General features: G+C 39.3%; 3 protein-coding genes across 6 annotated transcripts; all 3 read left to right on the top strand.

Annotated features, from left to right (window-relative positions):
* Positions 1 to 1432: 1432 nt before the first annotated feature.
* LOC111581885 (zinc-binding protein A33-like) lies at positions 1433 to 3843 on the top strand. The gene has a single exon (XM_055011446.1). The coding sequence runs from the start codon at positions 1591 to 1593 to the stop codon at positions 3034 to 3036; it is 1446 nt and encodes a 481-aa protein (XP_054867421.1). The 5' UTR covers positions 1433 to 1590; the 3' UTR covers positions 3037 to 3843.
* A 1396-nt stretch (positions 3844 to 5239) lies between these two features.
* On the top strand, positions 5240 to 8287 carry LOC129347277 (nuclear factor 7, ovary-like). The gene has a single exon (XM_055011448.1). The coding sequence runs from the start codon at positions 5395 to 5397 to the stop codon at positions 6823 to 6825; it is 1431 nt and encodes a 476-aa protein (XP_054867423.1). The 5' UTR covers positions 5240 to 5394; the 3' UTR covers positions 6826 to 8287.
* On the top strand, positions 5277 to 23896 carry LOC111581896 (uncharacterized). 4 transcript variants are annotated; one of them, XM_035957250.2, is made up of 11 exons: positions 5277 to 5353; positions 10057 to 10679; positions 10770 to 10806; positions 13236 to 13315; positions 13909 to 13989; positions 14119 to 14178; positions 14283 to 14366; positions 14454 to 14552; positions 16771 to 18661; positions 20366 to 20530; positions 22811 to 23896. In XM_035957250.2, the coding sequence occupies exons 2-11, from the start codon at positions 10116 to 10118 to the stop codon at positions 23053 to 23055; spliced, it is 3306 nt and encodes a 1101-aa protein (XP_035813143.2). In that variant the 5' UTR covers positions 5277 to 5353; positions 10057 to 10115; the 3' UTR covers positions 23056 to 23896. The 4 variants fall into 4 exon arrangements, with proteins under 4 accessions (XP_035813143.2, XP_023146046.2, XP_023146045.2 ...); XM_023290278.3 differs by lacking the exon at positions 5277 to 5353 and adding an exon at positions 8442 to 8523; XM_023290277.3 differs by lacking the exon at positions 5277 to 5353 and adding an exon at positions 8485 to 8580.
* Positions 23897 to 24522: the final 626 nt, after the last annotated feature.

The raw sequence follows: 24522 nt of genomic DNA on the forward strand, positions 1-24522 counted from the left end.
ATTTATAGAAAAACTTTAAAACACGATGTTAGAACATGTTTACATCAGAGGTTACAGTCTGATGTTAACTTACAGTAACTTCACTGCTTTATATGTGATGTTGTCCAGATGTGGAGAAGAGAACAACTAGCTACTAAGATGACTTTAACACTGACCTGTAGAGTTTATCTTCATTTTGGAGGCTAACATTGTTAGCAGCAGTGTCCGTAAACGGCAGAAGCCAGCAAATGTGGGTGGGGCTCTCAGTCAGTCTGACCAATCACTGCCCTCCGGCTCTCAGTCAGTCTGACCAATCACTGCTCTCCGGCTCTGAAATGTTTTTTCGCTCCAAAAATCCAGGAAGTAGCAAAATGCTGGCCAACAGGGACGTCGTGGCAGCTACATCCCTTTATGCTCCACCCACAACATGAAGAAACGAAACGTAAAGTTTACATTGTTGATCAGAGCTGAGACACCATTACAGGAAACTAGTGATAGTGAGATGAAACCTCATGAGGCATCAAACCACTTGAGCCAGTTGGTTCGAGAAAGGGTTCATTTCTTGAAGCTTCATGAGCACACGAAGCCACCTAATGGCCAGGTGTATAATCACAGGCAGCTGTATCTGAACCACATAATGCCTGATGCGTTGAATTTTTATCTGTTATGGCTGTTGGGAATGACTATAAAATACCAAAAAATGTATGACCAAATAATTTCTGTAGGTAAATTATCACATATGTGTATAATAAAATATATTTTCATGTCTTCTGTGTGTGTAAATTTTCCTTAAAATGGTAGTATCATGATATGGCAGCTTGTGTAATAATGTTTTTCTGTCACTTTAGGAAAATGGCATGGCCTTAAGCAGGCAGAGGACAGTGACCGTGCTTGTGGAACTAGGAAGATCGTACTGAATATGCTTGTGTAACTAGGACAACGATGCACAGGAAAATATAGATTTTATTCAGAAATAACACTCTCAACACTTTTTGGTTTTAAATGATTCCTATTTTTTGACACACACACAATAAACACCTCACCCTTGAAAAATACAGTTATTGATAAGCAAAGCTAATGTGTCTGCAATAATTTTAGATTCAGCTCACTTTATTAGGAGTTATCAAATGGAAATGTTCCCACACAGGGGAAATCCTCCTTCCTAGCTGGTTCCATCCTATCACCTATCCTTCTCTCCTCACGCTCCTAAATCTCCAAACTATCTCTCTCTCTCTCTCTAAACTCTCAACTGACCGCAACTCTCTATCAAAACCCACATTCTGAACGGAGCCTGAGGGGTTTATATTGGTGTCAAACCTCTCAGCAAAATCTGGACCACAATCCGAAGCAGTCACGTGGTTAAGGCAGGCAGTGAGGCTTCAGACGTCATCATTTTTGGCTCCTCCCCTAAACGAAGCAAGCCTCGATACGTGATTCGTGGAAACGCCCCCTCTATTATTCGACACACGCTTCGAAGTTTCGGCACATCTAACATCACTACATGAAACTATGGGATCTGTGCCGAAGAACACTAACTAGGAGGACTGGAAGTCAAAGGGACTGTGTTTTGGTGAGTCTTGTTATTGAAAAGAAATCTGGAAATCAGTGGAAATGGCTGAGAAACTTACTCTTTTTGAAAATTACCTGAGTCGCCACGTGTGTTCAGGGACTTTCAGAGATCCTGTATCTCTGAGCTGCAACCACAGTTTCTGTTCAAGCTGCCTGCAGAAATTCTGGGAAGAAACTAAAAACAAAAACTGTCCAATTTGTAAAAGGAAATCCTCTAAAGCTGATCCATCCATCAACTTCTCTCTCAAAGAACTGGCTGACTCCTTTGCTAAGAGGCAGAGTAACAGTTCAGCTGAGATGAAAAGAGAAAAGCAGAAAGGGAAGGAGGAGGTTTTATGTGAGAAACATCCAGAAGTTCCTTCTTGGTTCTGTGAGGACGAGCAGAGATCTCTATGTCCTGTCTGTGAGTTTTCTGTCCACCAGAATCACAAAGTGGTTCCTATAGAACAAGCAGTCAGTGACCTGAAGGACCAGCTGAAATGTGACTTAAAGTCTCTGCAGGACAAGACGGACAAATACAAACAAGTGGAGAAAAAATACAGTGAAATGAGAGAACACACCAAGAAGCAGCTGTTGTCCACAGAGAGGCAGATCAGAGCAGAGTTCTACAAGCTCCAGCAGTTCCTGAAAGAGGAAGAGGAGTCCAGACTGGCAGCTCTGAGGGAGGAAGAGGAGCACAAGGGGAAGACTATCAGCAGAGAGATGAAGAGGATTCAGGAGCAGATCTCCTCTCTGTCAGACAGCATCTGTGCTGTTGAAGAAGAGCTGCAGAAACACAAGGTGGCGTTCCTCAGCACTTATAAAGACACTCAGACCAGAGCCAGAGCCCAGAGCTCACTGTCAGATCCACAGCTGCTCTCAGGAGCACTGATAGATGTGGCCAAACACCTGGGCAACCTGTCCTTCAGAGTCTGGGAGAAGATGAAGGAGAAGGTCCACTTCAGTCCTGTCATTCTGGACCCAAACACTGCATTCCCCTGTCTCTATCTGTCTGATGATCTGACCAGTGTGAGAGATGGAGACACAGAGCAGCAGCTTCCTGATAATCCAGAGAGAAACACTAAGTATGCAGCTGTTCTGGGCTCTGAGGGCTTCAGTTCAGGGAAACACAGCTGGGAGGTGGAGGTGGGAGATCATCCTGAGTGGATTGTAGGTTTGGCTAAAGAATCAGCTGACAAGAATGAAGAGTCAACATCACCAGAATATGGATTCTGGTGTTTACTGTATGGTGATGGAGAATGCATGAATGGTGTTGGTCAGACTGTCAGAGTGAAGAAGAGTCTCCAGAGGATCAGAGTCCAGCTGGACTATAACAGGGGGGAGGTGTCCTTCTACCACCCTGAAGACATGACTCACATCTACACTCACAGACACACTTTCACTGACAAACTCTTCCCATATTTATATATTGGAGAGTCTGGTGATGCCAAAACTACTGATATCAAAATCTGTCACTCTGAGATTTCATTGTCATATTCTGGGATGTGATCAGTTTTATTTTGTGATATTTAGTAAATTCCAGTTTCTTCTTTGAATTTCAGAAAACATAGAAATCCTGGTGAAATATTAAAATCTGATTTTAGTGCTCTGGGTAAATGACACAAAGGGAGACGTGACTTTTTTGTTTTAAAATCTACAATCTAACCCAAAATCACAGAACAGGAGGATGAAGCAGTTTATTTAATTTTCCAAAAGCAAGACAACTTTAAGTCTGAACATGTTTTCAACTAGAACTAGTCTTTAATATTCAACAATATAATCAGAAAAACGTCTCATCTCACTTTGTGTTGCTTGTTTATCACATTTGGAATTTACTTTTGGTGATTTCCAAATTCATAAAGTTGTTTCGTTGTTTAATTTTTATAAAGTGTTTTTAATAGAACATCATGATTTAATGTGCATAATGAATCAAACTGTGGATGTTGACTAATAATTCTCCTGTTATTTGTTCATCATGAATGTAAATGATCTGGCTGCTAAATGTCTTTGATTTGTGAATGTTTATTTCAGTGTTTATACAGCAACATTTATTTCATAATTCTTACCATTTATTAAGTTGGAGCTGCTGTTTGTTTCAGTGTGTTTCTATAAACTCTCACTTTATATGTCAGATGTGAAACAACACATCAGTTCATTCAGGATTTACATTTGTTAGCTGTGGATTTTCTTTCAGCTGCTTTCAAAAACTCTACTTTTGTTTGTCCTGATGAGCAAATGTTCAGATATGTAAATGTGAGAAACATGAGTTGACTGATGACCTGGGTTATTTCTGTCAATAAAAGATGTCAAAGCCTCGCTGCTGTTTCATGCATCTGTAAACACACAGAAACATTTTCTATTTAAACTGTCTTTTTATTGATAACACCTTAACACATTTTCTAGAAGTTAGAGAAACACGTGTAGCACGTAAGAGAACAGAGCAATAATCTGAAGAATCAGAGAAGTAGAGGATTAATATTATTATACAGAAGAAAGCCAAAGAGACAAAAAGAGACAAAGGGAAAGTAGAAAGAGCCGACTGCAGAGAAATGATTGAAGAAGGTTGGAAACAGAGGGAGAGGGGAAAAGAGTGAAAGACGCCCTACCAAGAGAAGACAACTCAGTGTTGTCAATGCAACTTAATCACTGGCTGCACAAACAAGACGGCACAAGTTCAGAGTGAACAAAGTGACTCCAGTTTATCTGAGCGACGCTTCATGTGACTAAACAGCTGACAGGAAGGCAGCAGAGCTCACACTGACCTCAAGAGACCAGAGGAGGACACTTAGTGGAGTTTATATGCAGGGCTGCACAATCAATGACTTCCAAGCATGATTTCAGCTCTGATTATTCTCATAGAATCATGATTTATCAGTGGCATTACAACCATTTTAGTCCCAAGTGTGCAGCCCTGATCAATAATGTGAATGGAAGCTGCTTCTTATTCTACACTGATCAGCTGCTGTTGTCTCTGACTGGATTGTCTGTTTGATCCCACACTAAAGTTAGTGTGCAGCTACATTAGCAGCATCAGTCTGACATCCATCCATCCATCCATCCGTCTGTCTGTCTGTCTGTGCTTTACTTTGTGTGACTGCGCCCCCTGCTGGAGCTCATTCACTCTGTCAGCTGCCTCTGATGTGTGTGTTGGACTGCAGTCTGTTCCTCATGCAGGCTCAGTGAAGCACCAGTCACTCTTGGTGCTGATGGTCAACAAGTGCTCCTCATATTCTCTCAGCTACGTACAGAAGGCAGCCATTCTGCAGCGACAACACAGAGCCCCATAGACAAGCATGCAAAATAATCATCATCATCACTGTCCACTTCCTCATAGTCATCCTTAGAGCCACACTCATCCATATATTAATCCTTATCATTAGAATCATCTTCATTAGATCATCTCCAGACAAAAATAGGTATATGCACTTAAAAAGCTGAGAAAATAGAGAGAGGTGGAGTTTACCAGCATTCAGTAGAAAATGAGAAGCCAAATAAAAAGGAAAACACCAAAAAACAAGAGTCCTGTTGACAGTCATGCAGAGAAAATGTCAGCGATGCTGCTAGTTAGTTGAAGTTGTGAAAAACTCTGAGAAGTTTGAAAAGTCAGAACATCATGACAACAGGAAATCACAGAATGTCACACAAGTAAGCATGTTAATCTGGTTTGTTGGGTTTGTTTGCCAAAAATACTCCACCCACAATACAAGGAAACCACACGTAAAGTTTACATTGTTGATCAGAGCTGAGATGTCTTTACATGAAACTGTGGGATCTGTACTGAAGGACACTAACTAGGAGGACTGGAAGTCAAAGGGACTGTGTTTTGGTGAGTCTTGTTATTGAAAAGAAATCTGGAAATCAGTGGAAATGGCTGAGAAAGTTGCTCTTCTTGAAAGTTTCCTGAGTTGCCACGTGTGTTCAGAGACTTTCAGAGATCCTGTATCTCTGAGCTGCAGCCACAGTTTCTGTTCAAGCTGCCTGCAGAAATTCTGGGAACAAGCTAAAAACAAAAACTGTCCAATTTGTAAAAGGAAATCCTCTAAAGAGTTTCCTGGGATAAACTTTACACTGAAGGAACTGGCTGATTCCTTTGCTGGGAGACAGAAACCTGGATCATCTGAGACAGAAAAAGTAGAGAAGAAAGTGGAAGTGGTGTGTAGTAAACATCCAGAAGTTCCTTCTTGGTTCTGTGAGGACGAGCAGAGATCTCTATGTCCTGTCTGTGAGTTTTCTCTCCACCAGAATCACAAAGTGGTTCCTATAGAACAAGCAGTCAGTGACCTGAAGGACCAGCTGAAATGTGACTTAAAGTCTCTGCAGGACAAGAGGGACAAATACAAACAAGTGGAGAAAAAATACAGTGAAATGAGAGAACACACCAAGAAGCAGCTGTTGTCCACAGAGAGGCAGATCAGAGCAGAGTTCTACAAGCTCCAGCAGTTCCTGAAAGAGGAAGAGGAGTCCAGACTGGCAGCTCTGAGGGAGGAAGAGGAGCACAAGGGGAAGACTATCAGCAGAGAGATGAAGAGGATTCAGGAGCAGATCTCCTCTCTGTCAGACAGCATCTGTGCTGTTGAAGAAGAGCTGCAGAAACACAAGGTGGCGTTCCTCAGCACTTATAAAGACACTCAGACCAGAGCCAGAGCCCAGAGCTCACTGTCAGATCCACAGCTGCTCTCAGGAGCACTGATAGATGTGGCCAAACACCTGGGCAACCTGTCCTTCAGAGTCTGGGAGAAGATGAAGGAGAAGGTCCACTTCAGTCCTGTCATTCTGGACCCAAACACTGCAAACTACTGGCTCTATCTGTCTGATGATCTGACCAGTGTGAGAGATGGAGACACAGAGCAGCAGCTTCCTGATAATCCAGAGAGAAACACTAAGTATCCTGAAGTTCTGGGCTCTGAGGGCTTCAGTTCAGGGAAACACAGCTGGGAGGTGGAGGTGGGAGATCATCCTCGCTGGAATGTGGGTTTGGCTAAAGAGTCAATTGACAGGAAGGGAGAGTGCTATGCCTCACCAAAAGATGGATTCTGGTGTTTAAAACAAGAAGAAGAAAATAAATACTCTAATGGTGCTGATCAGACTGTCAGAGTGAAGAAGAGTCTCCAGAGGATCAGAGTCCAGCTGGACTATGACAGGGGGGAGGTGTCCTTCTACCACCCTGAAGACATGACTCACATCTACACTCACAGACACACTTTCACTGAGAAACTCTTCCCATATTTACTTATTGGACAGTCTGGTGATGCCAAAACTACCGATATCAAAATCTGTCCCTCTGAGATTTGTCTGTGATGATCAGGAAAGTTAGTTAATTGTCCAAACTCTCATCTTAAAATCATCAAAATAATTCCAGGTTTATTTCACTCTTAACTCATCATCACACCTTACAGTCAAACCTTCATTCTTGATCTTCATATTTTTCATTCTGTCTTTAAAACACATTTGATGTCACTTCATAGTTTTTATCACTGTGCCTCAGTTGTGAAATCTGTTAAACAACCAAAATGATTTTCATGAACAAAACTATTAAAAGCTGTTAAAAAGTGCTGAAACTACATTTTCTCTGCTTTGAATTCAGAGTGTTTAAATGAGATGCGAAGAAGCAGATTAAACAAGAGATGATTTAGAGAAGTAAAAGATCCACTAAACACTGAAACTGGATCACATCATTAGTTTAAAGGTGAAAAATGTTGAAATGTGTACAAAGTGAGGCTGATTATTTAAATGTAGATTATTATCCTGGTTAGCAGCATCTGGACTCATCAGCTGGATCAAATACTTTGTTTCTGCTTGTTTGACTTTTTTCTTTTATTGTCATCAGTCATCTTTCTACTTTGTGGCATTTCTTCATTTATTGTTGAGTTCTTTTAGTTTTGAAAATGTTTTATTGTTGTCCATGATGGATGTCAGCTTCCTCCTCTCACCCACCTCCTATTTGAGTCCAGACGATGGTTCAGGACAGAGCTGGTGCTACTGATCAGTTTGCTCAGTAATGCAAATGATGTTGGTATTAAATGAGAGAGAGAGAAAAAAAGAGATGTTTTCTTTTTCAGTTAAGTAGTCTTGAGACAGCATTTTATTGCTGACTGATGATTGAAGTCTGAGTTTTTAGTGGTTCACTCGTAAGGTCTCAGTCTTCCTGGATCATGACTGTAAGTGTGTGCGTGATATATGTATATATGAATTTAGGAATATATTTAAATCACTTTAACATTTATGTTGTCACAGCATACATTTAAATGAATTTATTTTGTCACACACAGAAATCCATCAAAAATAAATATAATACATAATGATGTGATTATGATAAATAATGAATTTGAAACATGAATCTACCGATAATAGGCAATACATTTTTATACATTTTAAGTAGTTGTTTGCAATCATTTTACATTCGAAACCCTAACCCTAAACCTTGCACACCTGTTTTTCTGTCAATTGGCATTAATTTGGAGGAATCTGTTTTCATTTTGACATGATGGAGTCTTTTTATTTTTTATTTTTGTAAATTCTTGACATAAAAGCCAAATTAAATTGACCCCAATTCAATGTTTGAAAAGCAATAAAAAGTGAAAACTTCTAAGAAGGGTGGACACTTTTTTATAGGCAATGTAAGTGCCCCAGTGACAAAAGTCAGCAGCTTAATATATATTTATATATATATGATGAAATTATTTTAACAACGACCATGATGCTGCATGAAGATTTCAGGACATTTCCTTTGAAATTAGTCATTGTATTGGTTATTTTTAAGCAAATATTCAGATTTTTCTCAAACCACTGACTCACTGGTTATTTTTTATTAGATAAAATATTATAAGTATTAATATATATATATTATTAGAAGCATTTGTATCCACTTGTTCCGTGTGTTATTTACACACCGACTTATTGTTGTATATTGGTAAAAATGATGCTCTTACTTTGAAGGTGTACGTGAGCGGACGTCATGTAGAAACGACGGCCCCTGCTTCCGCTGTTGTCGGTCAAGTATGTTACAACCGTTCAAACAAAGTACTAACAATTAAATATATTGTCTGCACGCAGGTTTGTTTCTTTTAGTTCGGTCATTTTCAAGTCTGGGTTAGTTTTACGAATAACTAATTTTGCAGCTGAGCGAGCTAACAGCTACTGTAATGTAGCTGGCCAGCTAGCTAGCTAGCTACGTTGATTAGCTGTTAGCTTAGCTAGCTAGCTAAACGACTCATCGAGTGGGTTGTCGATTTGTGCGAATTTGCAACGATTTAAAGATAATTGTGAATGCTCCTCTATAGGAATCCGTGTTTAATTATTTTTTGGATGACAGTCTAATGCAGTTTCCGGTCTTTAATGACCCTGTAAATGACTGAGTTACGGCTTAGTGTCATGTAGCTTCGCAACGGTCGGTTGATTCGAACTGCTGCAAACATGAAGTACTTTAGTTCAAGCTTAAACAGAATGAGCAGCTGTTTTCAAATGGACTGCTCTTTGGTTGATAGAAAATACCCTGATAACTGATCACAGCGCATGAAATCATATTCACCTCCATTGTAATTGTGCGAATTTGCAACGATTTAAAGAAATTAGGCAGAAGTCTTATTGACATATTTTACAACCCTGGAACAAACCCGTGTGTGTATCTTTTTGATACTCCAAGAAAGTTGAAAATTGAATAGTTTTTGGTAAGTTTTTTTCAACTTAATTGTTACTGCTCAGAGTACAAATACTAAGACAACAAAATGCAGTTCAGCATCTAACCAGAAGTGCAAAACAAGCAGGACAAGTGCAGTGTAATGTAAAATGCCATGTGGAAACTATTTAGTCCGGTATAATTGTATTAATATATATATATACACGACGTGAGCAGCTTTAGCAGGATTCTTAGTCACTAACAACTAAAGCCAGTTTTCTTTGGTTATTTCTTACATGGCAGCTCCAAAGGTGGATGATTTCCCTGATTTCCTGTTACGATGTTTACCTGTGAGGTCATTGTGGGATACACAGCGAGTTTGGGATCTGTTTAGTATCCAAAATGTAATTTCCTGATGTGTGAAGTGAAAACCCACAAACACCCTTTCAGTCAATTAGGAGACAGTGAGCATCAAAAAGTTAAACTATTGATGGCAAAAGTATTATTGTACTGACAGATCTTGTGAAAAGGTGACATTCTTCAATGAATAAAATTACCTTGTATTTTTAACAAGCAAAACCCTATGTAAACTAGAGCATGGCTGCCATTTCAACATCTGATTGCAAATGTTTGCATTATTATTTCGAGCTGCCAGAAATATGTTTTTTAAAATGTGATTGTGATATACTGTGGTATCTTTGAATTAAATTCATCATGCCTATGTGTAACATCTCTTTAAAGCTGAATGTTGTTCATTCTTTCCGTCTTTACTGTGGTCAGTTGCATTTTCCAAACCTTGCTGCTATACCACTTTTCTTGTTGCACCCAATTTGAGGGCATCAAGATGAATTTTAGGAGAATTACAATAACAATGTGACTCTGATGATTAATTACATGTTGTTTTGCTCCGCTAGGACCTATCTCTGGGGAACTAAAAAAGACTCCAAGCAGCAAACTTTGATGGTTATGGAGAATGATGGACAACCCAACAGCAAATAAGAGCCACGTACCCTGTCAGTCGTGGGCGGGCCAGAATGGCTGGTCAACAACTTCATCTCAAGGAGCCCACATCAACCCGCTCACCAGCTCTCAGCATCTCAGACTGGGCATGGCCTCGAACCAGAGACCCTCCTATAACCACCTGCAGGCGTCCGATCAGAGTTGTATGAGTGATCTGAGCACCTTACCTTCCAGAAACAGCATCCATCACACTCCCCTGTACAGAGCTCCTCAAGTTGGCAGTGTTTCATCATCCACCTCACTGTTTGGCAACACTTCTATCCCGAGTGCGTCTCACGTTACTTCCTTTGCTCAGCAAGGCCCTCACGCTTCATCAATGCCGATAACTGCAAACCAAGGAAAAAACATGCCCACATCATCTCATCCCCAAACAAACCAAAGACTGCAGCCTTGCAGACCCCAGAATTTATCACTTCTATCGCAGCACGAAGTGTCATTTCAAACCCCATTAACCAGTCAAGGTGTACCAAACGGACTACAGGATCTGACGGTCAGTCTGCCATCGTATGGGGAACATGTAAGTACACCTCAAACTACTATTGAAGGAGAAAATGTGGAATCTGTTAGTGTTGGTGGATACGCTCAAAGCTATGCTTCATCTTCTTAGGAGCAGCCTCAGTGGACACCTTCATCCCATTGTAGGGGTAAGCTGTATTTGTGATGTCTGTCTGTTTGTCATGTGTATGTGTGAAGATTTTCAGTCATTTAGATCATGCTAAGAACTTAAACGAATTCAGCTGCACCTTTGTGAGTTTGTCGAAGACATTTCACTGTACATCTGAGGAGGAGAACACATAAAAGCAGATAGATGGTTTTCAAAATAAACTATTTGAGTAATACATAAATTAAAGACATTTAAGATTTACTTAATAATGGATTAGATTTATATAGCGCTTTTCGAATAAGGCATACTCAAAGCACGTACAATGAATCCATTATTCATTCACTCACACATTCTCACTATGGTGGTGGTAAATTTGTAGCCACAGCTGCCCTGGGGCAGACCGATGGAAGCGTGGCTGACAATCTGCGCCTACGGCCCCTCCAACCACCACCAACATTCATACTCCAGTGTGAGTAGCCGCACTGGAGGACAGGTGAGTAAAGTGTCTTGCCCAAGGACACAACAGCACATGACTAGGACAGAGCGGGAATCGAACCGCCAACCCTTCGATCATTGGGCGACCTGCTCTACCACCTGAGCCACAGCCGCCCTTATACATGCTTATTTCAAAATTCAAATCTTTGTTCTTCATTTCTTACCAGTTGTTTGTGATGCATTATAAACAGCTGTATGTGACAGAATGTTTCAAGTGTTAAGGCTTTGTTTCAAATATTCTTAATGAGATCTCACTGGCTTCACTTGCAAAAGAGGCATCAGCAAATATTAAGACCACAGTCATTACTTAAACTTGAAGTCACACTAACAACAGAGAAAAAACATTTATTGACACGCTATCAATAATTTGCATTTCACACATAATGCTCTCTAAGTCGGGCTGCATAGTGGCGTAGTGGTTAGCACTTTCGCCTTGCAGCAAGAAGGTCCCTGGTTCGCGTCCCGGCTTTCCCGGGATCTTTCTGCATGGAGTTTGCATGTTCTCCCTGTGCATGCGTGGGTTTTCTCCGGGTACTCCGGCTTCCTCCCACAGTCCAAAAATATGCTGAGGTTAATTGATTATTCTAAATTGCCCGTAGGTGTGAATGTGAGAGTGCTTGTTTGTCTTTGTATGTAGCCCTGTGACAGACTGGCGACCTGTCTAGGGTGTCCCCTGCCTTCGCCCGAGTCAGCTGGGATAGGCTCCAGCACCCCCCCCCCCCGCGACCCTAGTGAGGATTAAGCGGTGTATAGATAATGGATGGATGCTCTCTAAGTCATGTTAGTCACATCAGCGGAGTTGAGTAAAATATCAGAAAAACGGCCCAAGATAATGCAATAGATGAGCACGAACTGCATCCTTCAAAATCACCAACCATGAAGTTGAATAGCTGTGAAATTAAATGAGTTTAAACAAAAGCTAACATTAGAACCATGATAAAGGTAGGACTCATTGTTGATTTGTTGTATTAGACTGTATTAAGTCCTTTTTTGGTATGGGATCTGTAACATTGCTGCTGGTGACATCGTTCTGTTATGCAGACACTGGTTATTTTTGTATAGTTTATTTCTCACGGCTGCATTTAGATATAACCCCTATAGATATAGAGTGTCACAGTGAAATATTTGTCACAAATAAAGTACTGGACAGCACATCACGTTATTTACAATATATATCAATGGACTAGTAAACCCAAAACTGAAACTAATTCTTAACTCAAATAACCAGTAGCCTAATATATTTCTCCCTCTGTCCATGTGTGATGATAATCTAACTACAACTTTACAAATTGTAAAATAAAATTTAAAAATGACAGATGTGATGGAGCTCTGACTCAACCTGAGGACGGCCGCTGTGTAACAAATGATTAACCTGCAGCTTACGACACCTCACCTGTCTGATGTGAAGAAAAGCACTCAGATTAATTTGTTGATTGATCCTGATCGATCCATTCCAGTGATAATTTTAGATCCTGATATGGATCCTGCTGCTGTCTGATGCAGCACATATTTAGATAAACTCAGAGAAAAGACTTTTACAAACCGCTAGAAGCAGTAAACTGAACTTAAGCTCCTATTAATGTTTCTTAAAAGCTTAGATTACATTGATTATTGGTGAGTGTCATTAATCTGACTTCTAATCTGAAGTTTGTCTTCATCTTAGTAAAGTTTTATTTTTATAGACATTTCATTTTGTAATAACTAATAAGATTACTGACACCACTTTTACAAAAAAATGACAAGTTTGCCGATTTAAGCATGAAGCCGATGTGTTCGGATAATGTCAGAATAGTATAAAAGAGTACCTGAAGTGTCAGAATGAGTCTTCATTCAGGCAAATTTGCTGAAAACAACAGAAGAAGGACAAGTCACGAGTTGGTCTTTTAGAGAAACAGCAACATGACATTTCAACACACTGCAGGTTAATTTATTTGCATGTGCTTGTTGTTTAACCTCCTCTTCTTTTTTCCCCAGGAGCTGTAAACGAGTCTGTGCCAGATACAGGTGTCCATTCTGACAAAGAGCCATTACAAGAGGGGAATATTCTCCCAATGGTGAGGAAATTCACAGTGAACACCAAAACTCCTTACAGAAGAAAGTTTTCTTACTTGGTTTGCTTTTTTGTTCAGATGTTCAGAATTTGTTTCAAAAGTTTGGGATCACTTAGAAATGTCCTTATTTTCAAAAGAAAAGCATTTTTTTTTTCAATGAAGGTAATTAAATGAATCAGAAATCCAGTACAGACATTGTTAATGTGGTAAATGACTATTCTAGCTGGAAACAGCTGATTTTTAATGGAATATCTCCATAGGGGTACAGAGGAACATTTCCAGCAACCATCACTCCTGTGTTCTAATGCTACATTTTGTTATCAAATGGTGTTGAAAAGCTCATTGATGATTAGAAAACCCTTGTGCAGTTATGTTAGCACATGGATGAAAGTGGGAGTTTTCATGGAAAACATGAACTTGCCTGGGTGACCTCAAACTTTTGACAATAGTGTAGCTGTTTCTCCTGTAGAGGTTCACACTGTAAAGTCACTTTGAACACTTGAGTGAATTTTGCCAATCAGCTGCCATCATGTCCAAGTAGAGCTGCCTAACTATGAACTTCCATACCTTCATGTTATACCTTTGTCTTCCTTTAGATGAGCAATGATGGACGACGTTCAGTACTTTTACATCAGCGTGCACAACTGCTTAAACAACTGGCAGAGATGGATAAAATTGTAAGTGTTTTTTTCAAACAGTTGTTAGCCAGTACTACTTCATAGTAACTATATGTTTTTAAATGCCTATTATTGAGACTGTTAGAGGTGCTTGTACACAATTGATTTGACTCTATATCCCCCATTAAGCTGGACTCAATACCTCCAGATGACAGCGGTGATGGACACTCTGCACACACAGCTGTTCAGGTGGGTTTAGAGGTTTTTTTTATGCTGTTTGGTTTGCAGTGAAAAATTTATATCAGAAATGCTTGGATTTTTTAAATATACATCCCTTTTTTTCCACTTTGTAGTCTTCTCCATCAATGGATGATTCATCTCGATGTGAACAGACGAAAACCAGTGACCCGCACCAAGTTCAGCTGTCTGCTGAGAAGGTACCTCTGCTTAAAGTTACTAACTATGCATAAATGGCTCCTCCTTTTGTCTTTACTCATCAGATTGCTGTTTGTTTGTTTTTACAGTCACATCGTTCAGCAGATTGTTCATCCCCTCCATTCTATGATGACGAAAATGAGACCTATGGTACACTAGAGGATCCAATGTCGGCAGAGGAATCAGTGGTAGTTATCTGCTTTTTTTGTGTATATTTGTTAATATAACTGAAAAATACATTATCATGATCATACATGTTAATTTTTACTACTGTGTTAAGCTGTTCATAATTCACAATTTAAATTTTGCTGCGTTTATATGTTGTGGTTATGTGGTATGCATTGTAGATATTAGTAAATATCATCGATTAATGTCTTCAACAACAACATTAAAGCTGAAATAATGAGTCAACTTAACAATTAGTTAATCACCAAATAGTCTTGTGGTTGATTATCAGGCAAGTCATTTGTCCAGCAAAAAAAACAATAATTCTCCGGTGCCAGCTTTTCATTTCTATTGATTTTGGTGCTTCTTATATGACAGTAAATTCAACATCTTCAGGTTGTTTTCTGCTGGTCGACAAATTAAAACACTATAAATCCAGAGAGTGGGCAAGTGTTATTGACACTTAATGTTATACTATGTAGGAATTTTAGGTTACAGTTATGGCTCCTCCTATCTGTCAAAGAAGCATACTGTAGTGGCTAAAAATAGAGTAGCTTATTGAAAATATAATTTAATATGATTTGAGTTTCATTTTTATATGATGAAGTTTGATTATGTGTGTACATGTTGATGAAAAAGGTGTAGTTGCCCTTTAATGTCTCAAGCGTAGATGCAGATGTTTGTTTACGTTTCGTTTTACGACAGTTCTGTCTGTGCTCGACAGAGAAGCATACAGTTTTCTTACCTGCGTCCAGCAAGAATTACAAGTATCTTAGCCAGCCGCATTTTTCCTGTCTGTGGAATTATATTTTGGAGAACAAAATAAACCGGAGAGTTTATATTTTTTCTTTTATCATGACGTGTCCGGAGTGGATCTGTGGGATCGTGTAGCTGAGCTAACTGCGAGCATTGCATGTGGAAATACTTTCTTGCAAACGAGACTCAGTGTAAGTCAATGCAGATTCTCACGGAAGATAAACCTCTTCACATACAAAACATTATCTAGTGGCTGTTATGTTCTGAAGGGCAAGAAACAGCATGACCTCTGCTGTGTACAGTGCTAGGTTTACTCTGAATGCTGCCTTTATCCATCTGTGACAGACAGCAGAGGCAGGAGATGAAGACAGCAATTTAACAACCTGGTTGCTAGGTTTACTATTTTCCTTTAAGTCCCTATGTCATCTGTGTGCTGTTATTGGCTGGGGGTTTCACATCCACTGGCCAAAGGCTGCAGGCCAGAAACATCCCAAACATAGCAAAATATGTAGAAAATAACAAAATGCAGAGAGCAGGTTTTCTATAGATACATACACCTCCATGCACTACTTGTGGATTATAGGTGATGATTGATAGGTATGAAATTTTGTATAAGTCATGACATTGTTTTTACAGTAAATCCTGCATACATTTAAAGTTTAAAAATACTGCCAACAGTACGAGGGCTAAATATTGAACAGATGTGGTCATTCATATTGTGTACTGACAAGATAAGAGAACATGAGTATTAAATGGAGATTATACCATTAAAAACAGTGCACAGCAGTTTTTTTCATGAACCACAATGCAAATGTTCTGAACTGAAGCAAATAAACTGTTAAAAGTTTTAAAATTTACTCAGTCATTTCCTACTTAATTCACTTTTTTTCTATAGTCAAGGCTGCAGCTGTGGTATTGAACATCCTACACACTAGGATTGAAAATGCTAAGATATTGTAGTCTCACTCTGGTTCAGTTGTAGGTGTTTGTTATTGTGCGGTAGAGTTAGCTATAACCAAAATCACCTCAAATGATCGAATAATTTTCTTTTCTCCTTAGAATTCTGATAGTTGTGACTTTCTGGGGAATAGGAAGAGGGCATAGTATAGATTTTATATTTCAAGAATAGTTTGTAAAAGGTGACAATGCCAGAGACTGAAACATAAAACTCTTAAATCTGGTGTCCAGTTCTGTAGCTTGAGAACAATTCAATGCTGGAATTAAAGAGGTATTCATTGCTAATGTTTGAGACTCGACCGTACCAAAATATGAACACTACTGACTGAAGAGAAATACAGATGACTTTTCAAGCTTGTTTGAAATTCTCTTTTATCGAATTAGCTGTGGTAAGTTAGCATGTAGACGTGTCCTTTAATAGAAATATAAAATCTTAAACAAAAATACTCATATAGTAGCGCTGTGTTTGCATCAGTCAGAGACTGCTGATTGTCTTGTTTTAAATACAGTTCTTGTTACTTTTTTCAGAAAGAGGATGATTCTTCAGCTGAGTCGTGTGATGACAGCGATCCCGATTACTTACCTGACAGTGATGGTGACTGCCCTGATCCCCCGTCCAAGACCGAGGACTGTTCCTCAGACGAAATCAGCCACGGCAGTCCCTCAACCCCCACGGATGAAACGCCTCCTCGCCCAGGGAAAAAGGGTGGCAAATCAGAAACTTCTGAGTCTAAGGAAGAAAGTGTCACACCTACAAAAAAGACACGTGAAACCAGTCGGAAGAAGCTTTCAGAAACTCTCATAATGCCATGTTCAAATTCAAAAACCCAGCGTGTTTATGACAAGAAGAGCTACTGTTTGTTTTGCACAAAGCCAGTGCTCAAAATTTCACGTCACCTGGAGAGACTTCACAGCGACAGAGCAGAGGTTGCCGCAATATTTCAATATCCCAAACATTCCAGAGAAAGACGAAAGATAGTGAACAAGCTAATGAATCAAGGAAACTTTGAACATAATAAAATTGTTTTGAAAACTGGAAAGGGACAACTGGTTGTACGAAAAAGGCCAAAACAAACTGCACAAGCCCAAGACTATCTCCACTGTCTTTACTGTCAAGGTCTTTTTGGAAAGAAAGCTTTGTTCAGACACATGAAGAAATGCCCGGAGAAAGAGAAAAATGACATTGATACAGACTACAGAAAAAGGCGCATTGCATCACGATGTATGCTTCAAACTGTCAACTGTGCAGACCTCGGCATAAATGATACCCTTAAGAACATAATTGGTGACATGGTGAACGATGAAGTGACACAAGCCATCATAGACGACAGGATCATCTTGCAATATGCAGAGCAAATGTTTGATAAGTATGGCCGTGATGTTAAGAAGCATCATTACATACGACAGAACCTTCGTCAAGTGGGAAGACTTGTGCTCGAGGCTCAGAAGATAACCCCTATGCAGAGCTTGGAGGACTTTTTTCACCCCTCAAACTTCCGTCACGTGGTGTCTGCAGTGAACGTCCTGGCAGGCTACGACTCGGAGCACAAAACCTACAGCACGCCTTCACTTGCACTCAAGCTCGGTTACTGCCTGCAGAAGACGTGCGGCATTGTTGAGGCCAACGCGGTGAAGAGCGGCGATACAAAAGTGGCAGAGTCTGCAAAGAACTTCATCTCTGTGTATCAGAAGAAATGGAATAAGCTCATTTCTTCAGGTGCATTATCAGCTCTGAAAGAAACTAAATCACGCACAGATAAGGAGGTGCCTTTGGCTGAACATGTGAAACGCCTGCAGTTCCACCTTGAGAACAGTCATGTCGCTGCTGAGAAGAAACTCAGAGAGAGCCCTTCAGCAGATGCCTACGCTGCACTGGCCAAAGTGATACTGGTTCGGACGATCATCTTCAACAGGAGGAAACCTAGAGAGGTTTCATCAGTTCATGTAACAGCTTTCATGTCCCGGAAGAAGTCAGACGTGCCCGATGACATGGACGTGTCCGTCTCAGATTTGGAAAGAACAATGTGTAGGTTCTTCACTAGAGTTGACATACGAGGAGACTGCGGGAGAAAAGTCCCTGTTTTACTAAAGCCCTCATTTATCTCAGCGTTGGAGCTTCTCGTTAGTGTTCGCGAAGCATGTGGGATCCCCAGTAAGAACCCCTTTGTCTTTGGCCGACCAAATGCTCTGACTGCCTACAGGGGCACAGACTGCATCCGAAAATTTGTCAAAGAATGTGGAGCCCCAAACCCCGAAGCACTGACCTGGAGAAAGATCCAGAAGCATTTCTCAACAATGCTGTTGCTGATGAACCTGGATGAAAACGAGGCCGACCAAATTTTAGGCCCCAATAATCAAGTCCAGGTCCTACGACAGAACAGCGATGCGACGCTGGATGATTCTGGAATGGAGGTTGGAGGTAATCATCTTTTAGTTTGTTGTGATTCATTAGTGTGAAAGCCAAAATATAGGATTAAACTCAGTGTTAAAAATGAGTTCAGTTTGGGGTAAAGTGTAGAGTGCTACTTAGTTATCCAATTTCTAAGAACACAATTATTGCTTTACGTCAATGTTTTGGGAGCCTCACAGTTTGATTTATACTGCAGAACCAAGATTTCCAAACATTATTTATCATGTAGTTTGATGCATGGATGATGTGTATCACCATTCTTAGCGAAGTTACATGTTTTTAATTTCAAGAGGGTGGCTGTCCCCCTGAGTGGACAATACACATCATGAAGTACTCAAGATGAATGAAATCTTGATGTCATGCCTGCAGTTTACATCATTACAAATTTAAAACACTCTCTGAAGAACCATTCTTCCTGAGCAATGTTCAAAATGTAGGAAACTGGAATACAGATACATCTGGGTTTCAACTTGAAGTTTTAACTGCTACGTGTCAAGTGTCTGGGCATTTTTCACTACAGTGTATGGAAACGGCACAACTAGAGAGTATGCAGAAATGTCTTCTGTGCAGGATGACACCATTATCATGCAAGAAATCATAAAAATCAACTTGCACAATCAAATCAATGTGCTGCCAGGCTTTAACTACACTGGGAAAAATGGTGACTCTACATTCTTATAGTGTTTGACTACATATTTTTAATTTGTTTATGAACTTGTCTCCTCCCTGCTCTTTGTAAACACAGCCTGCAGTTCAGCCAAATAGTCCTGAATTTTTTGTCACGTGATTGTTGGTAGCTGCCGAGTTGCTAACAGCTTCACTGTTTGGCCAAGGAGCACAGAGTTTTTACTTCTTAAAGCATCAGTTTATTTTTTTGGCCAATTTTTAAATGAGACAACTGTGTTAAGAAATAGAGATCTTCTGTGCAGCCTAACAGCGTTACGCCAAGAATAATGATAAAAAAAGAAAATCCCAAAGTTGAAATTCTTTGATTATTTATTTTATAAAGATTAAAAACAAACAACAGCTTGGAATCAGCAGGTCCAACATTTTCAAAATGGTGGCTCAACATACTATTGATGCTGTACTGCTTCCTTTTTAATTAGTTTTATCTGCTCTGTGTACACACAACCTGCAGTTCAGCAGAAACATCTGGGTTTTTTTTGTGCAGCTGAGTCACTCATGGCTGATCAGTTGAGCCGAAGAGTGCAGAATTTTTTTTTTAGAGATTTTTGCTTAGTCTATGTATTTTTTTTAGAATAAAGTAATTTTGATGAAATATTTTGATTTTTAAAAACCCGGTTTGGTTTGTTTTCCCGACTGAACTAGAAATCACAGATGATCATTTCAAGAAGCATCAGGATATTTTTAGAGATAACATGCCTGTCAGGTTGGTTTGGGGTTTAGAGGGTAAAATATTTTCACCGCACTTAAAAACTGACTCATATCGAATAGTTTTATGTTGTGAGTTTAATTAACATCCTGAAGCAAATGGGTAGATATTTCTGTTGTAAATGCTGAAAATAAAATGGTTGGTCAGCTAACAGGACTGAATGTTACATGGGCCTTGTGAAGCTGGTCACTCAGCTGTTTGACTTATGAAACAAGTACCGCATCCATGACCAAATAGCTGGTAATCCATGTGCAGGAATGTGTGACTTGCAAGAACATACCATCACAACAGCACTAATTTGTAGTTTGTTTTCATTACAGCGAGAATACAACCTGGGAGAACAAAACCAGCTGCGTCTTGGGATCACAGTGGAAGCTCCAGTTCGGGCAACAAATTTTATCATCAACAAGCGTGTGGAGTAACGACAAGCACCAACACAACCACACCTTCCAAATCTGTCGGATCAGGACAACAAGGAAATAAAGGTAGTTTCTTTTAGCTGTTTGTTTTAGCTGTTTGTGACTGAATTTGACAGTAGTAGACAAGATTATGTCATAAAAAATAAGTCAACTAAAACCCGTAAAGGTCTAGTGGGTTTTAGATAGGTATAGGTAGTGTTAAGATTTTAATGCTATTGCTGTTTATCAATCTGAGTGTAACGGACCAGATTAATAAACATAGCGGATCTTAATGTAGACACAAATCAAAGACAAGAAAAGCACTCAGAGAGCGCAGTACTCCGCCGAGGTTGCTCAGTCGTCGTATGATTTCCAACAGAAAAGTCTGCAGCGATGGATTTGTAGTAGCTGACGTAGTGTTCACTTGTTGTCATGGTTACAGTGACGCCGTGCTGCTATCTCGCAATGATGCAGAAATCTTTAACAAATCCGTGGATCCAGACTGTAAGCCGCATCACTGCCAAAATCTGATCACCTGGTCTTTGTGACATTTCTGACCTTCCCTGAAAATTTCATCCAAATCTGTTTTTGAGAAATGTTGCACACAGAAGAAAAGACATTAACAGACAAATGTACACTGATGGTCACATAACTTGGTAGAGTAACAATACAAGGAGATATTATAGTGAAATCTGTTCTACAGAGACAGTTGAAAGTAACTCCAGCCAATGTGGATGTTCTATGATAATGTTTTGCTTACAACATATATTTTCCTTGGTTTTCAATTCAGTTTTTTCTTTTGATTTGACCTTTTACAATTGTAATTCGTTCAAGGACATTCTAGTTATGTTCTTTCCTAATGATTTGCTTGTTGAACATACATCTTAAAAAAACTGAATAATTGAACAATTAAGAGTTTAACATGTTTACTCTTTCTGTGTCAACAGGTATAAACTGGCCTAGGCTAGAGTACACACAGGGGTATGCTTTGGCCGGGGGGTTAATCTGGCCTGTTACACCGGTTCTCTTTGTATTTTTAAGTATCTTAGTATATATTTCTATATTTATATTTATAATTGATATTTTTTTAGGGTTTTCTGCTTGCTACTGTAACAGCAGAAGTTCCCCTTGGGGATCAATCAAATATTTCCATTCTGTTCTATATATTTGAACAAACCACTATTAAATACTACATTGTGTAAAATAATTATTTACAGCATGTAAACAGCTATATTTAGAACACAAAACTTTACAAACACTAATATTCAGAGCACTGTGAGCAAAGTGTCACAGGTTTTACTCACAAAATACAATATTATGCAGTGCTTCATTAAACTGACTGGCGTTATGTGAAAACTAAAAGCTCCACCTTGAACAGATGTTACATAAATATAAGTACATTGTGCTGATTGAACCTTTTTCACACTTTTTCTTTGACAGTATGTTTACTGTACAGTATTAATAGTATTAGTTGAGTAAACAATTGAAGTAGACAGAGAGAGTTTGTCTCCAAATCACTAAAACTCTGCTGAATTTCAGAATGACAGTTCTGATGCTGCTCTGACTGTTTCAGACTGAATTTATAAAAGCAGCCACAGATAACCAGCCAGCTGACTAATGATTACTTCTAGTCATTACCCCACGTTTGTATAGTTTGCCTCCATGTGTGGGCGGCTCACATAGCTAACATGCCTGGGTTAGTTAGAGATGAACTTCACAGTCAAACTGTGGCGAGAGAGTAGGTCTGGGAAAAACCAAATAAAGGAATAGAATTATTATTGAAGTACTCATATTTTAAAGTTCAATAGCTTTATTGATTTGCCAATTCACTTTCTAGACATTGGTTGTCTTGCTTCTCATGTCTGCTGGATGTTTGTTGTCTTTTCCTACAAATTGCTGGTTTTATTTGCATGTATCATCATCTATACAACCATCCCTCATAACAGTATTTAGACATGTTGGCAAACAAAAATCAAACATTCCAATATAGAAATACAGAAGCAGAAAACACAAATGCATCCAAAACTAAACAAAATCCTGAGCTTAGTGTGTCTAGTCCACTTCATAACTAGCCAGTAATCAAGACAGTTTGTATATTTGTTTTGGAATTTCTGTGATTAAAAGTTGTTTTTTTATTTGGAGCCTCAATTTAAAGAAATGTAATTATTTGCTTTGAGTTTCGAACATTGATGTAACAGATACTCATTTCTGCAAGTCAAGGGGGAGTTCAAGCTTAATTTGGTGTCAAAACACAACAAAAGTACAAAAAAGGAGACTTTGGCTTGCAGAAGGTGGAAAACTGTATTTTTATCCCTGATGGCAGAAGCTGGCTTGAGTTGATTAATTTCTCTTTCTGCCCCCTCGCAGACGCCTACTATAAACCCAAACAGAAATGGGAGGAAGCAGAGGTTCAAGCGGTTGAAAGACACTTGATGAGTTTCATTCGAAGACACAAGGTGCCTCAGAAAGACGACTGCATCCAGTGTCTGGAGGCCGAGCCTAAAGCGCTGAAGACCCGTTCCTGGAAAGGTGTAAAGGACTACGTCAGAAACAGGATCACTGCCCTGCTAAGACAAAGTGGTCACTCCCGCAAAGCATCCAAAAAGACTTAAGACGTGCGGGCAAGGGGAACCCCGGCAGAGAAGTGGATGTGATTTGTCGTCGATTGCTAAACCTGTTTTGTGCAACTTTAGCCACTTCTGTTTACTAATCGTTCATGTTCCGTCGACATTTGTCTTTTATCTTGTCATCAGTGTCCACCTCCGTCTTTTTTTGCAACATTACAAGCATCATGGCCAAGAAGAAGCTGATTTTTGATCATTTTGTATTTTTGCGGTGAATGGGTTGCAGCTGTTCTCTGTCCCTGCTCTTACTTCTTATGATTACAAATTTTATTTAGTTTGTTTCATTTTGTCAAGTTCGTTTTGCAGAGATGGTTCGGAAACACTTATGAATGATCATGAGGATGTTACACAGATTCCGCCGATGGCAAATTGTTGAGATTGACCAAATTATGTGGTGTACAGTCTTTGGTTGCTCGGTTTGGTATACTGGCATGTGGTAATTTGTTCTACTTTACCAAAAATAAAGTAGCAGGAATAAAATTTTAGCAGTTTTTATGAACAAAAAGATGAGTCGTGTTAACGCAGTGAGTTGAGCTACTCTAATTCTGGTATCTTTGCATGTATAAATCCTACCGGCAGTGGAAGATGTCTGTTATTTGGTCAACAGTAGCAGCAGCAGCAAAGACTTCAATTTTTAGTTGCCTAAAAATACAAAAGTACTAGCAACGGAATGCATTTAAAATTTCAAAGTAAAAGCATTCATTTGGCAGGTGCTTACACTGTTATATTGATATTTCTTAAAGGCGATTGGTTCTAAAAACATGCAAACAATGTTTGAATGTTGTAGCTTGTCAAGGAGGACCTAATATATTTATACCTCTGGGATTAATCCATAAAGTGTTTTTTATTTTCTTCAGGAAAATAAGCAAATACAATTTTCTGGAAATGAGGTGGAGATGATAAAGTAGTATTACAGCTCAAAAACCACAAATTTGCATGTTAGACAGTAGTACTGTTTACAGAATGAAGTTTAAGTAATAATTGATTTTTTAATAGGATTTTTGAATTTAGCATCTGGGAAAAGCTGCCTCACTTTGATTCTTTAGTCCAGTATGGGACAATGATTCTTTCATTTTGGGAACGTCTAATGGGGATATAAAATCAGGGCTGAAAGGAAACTGCAAATAATGGGAGAATTACATGATCCAATCAGTAAATATATGATGTGATTTGTAGAAAAAGCAAATAAATATATCCTGCTTGGTTAGAGCATAACAAACTTGGTCACTGTCGAGCAACCCCTTGTCAACAATAGAGAAAGTAATGGTGATGGATTGTGAGGAAAGCAGCTTATTATCGAAGATATATAATAATACTGTAGATTAGATTAATCCTGTTTAAACACACTTGAGGCTTGGATAGAAGACCTACATGAAGACACCAACATCCAGAAAAATTTCGGGGGGGACGACACACAACAAAACAGACCAAAACACAATCACAAACCACTAATTA

This window comes from Amphiprion ocellaris, chromosome 6 (assembly GCF_022539595.1).
Source record: "Amphiprion ocellaris isolate individual 3 ecotype Okinawa chromosome 6, ASM2253959v1, whole genome shotgun sequence".
In the NCBI taxonomy this organism is placed as follows: Eukaryota; Metazoa; Chordata; class Actinopteri; family Pomacentridae; genus Amphiprion; species Amphiprion ocellaris.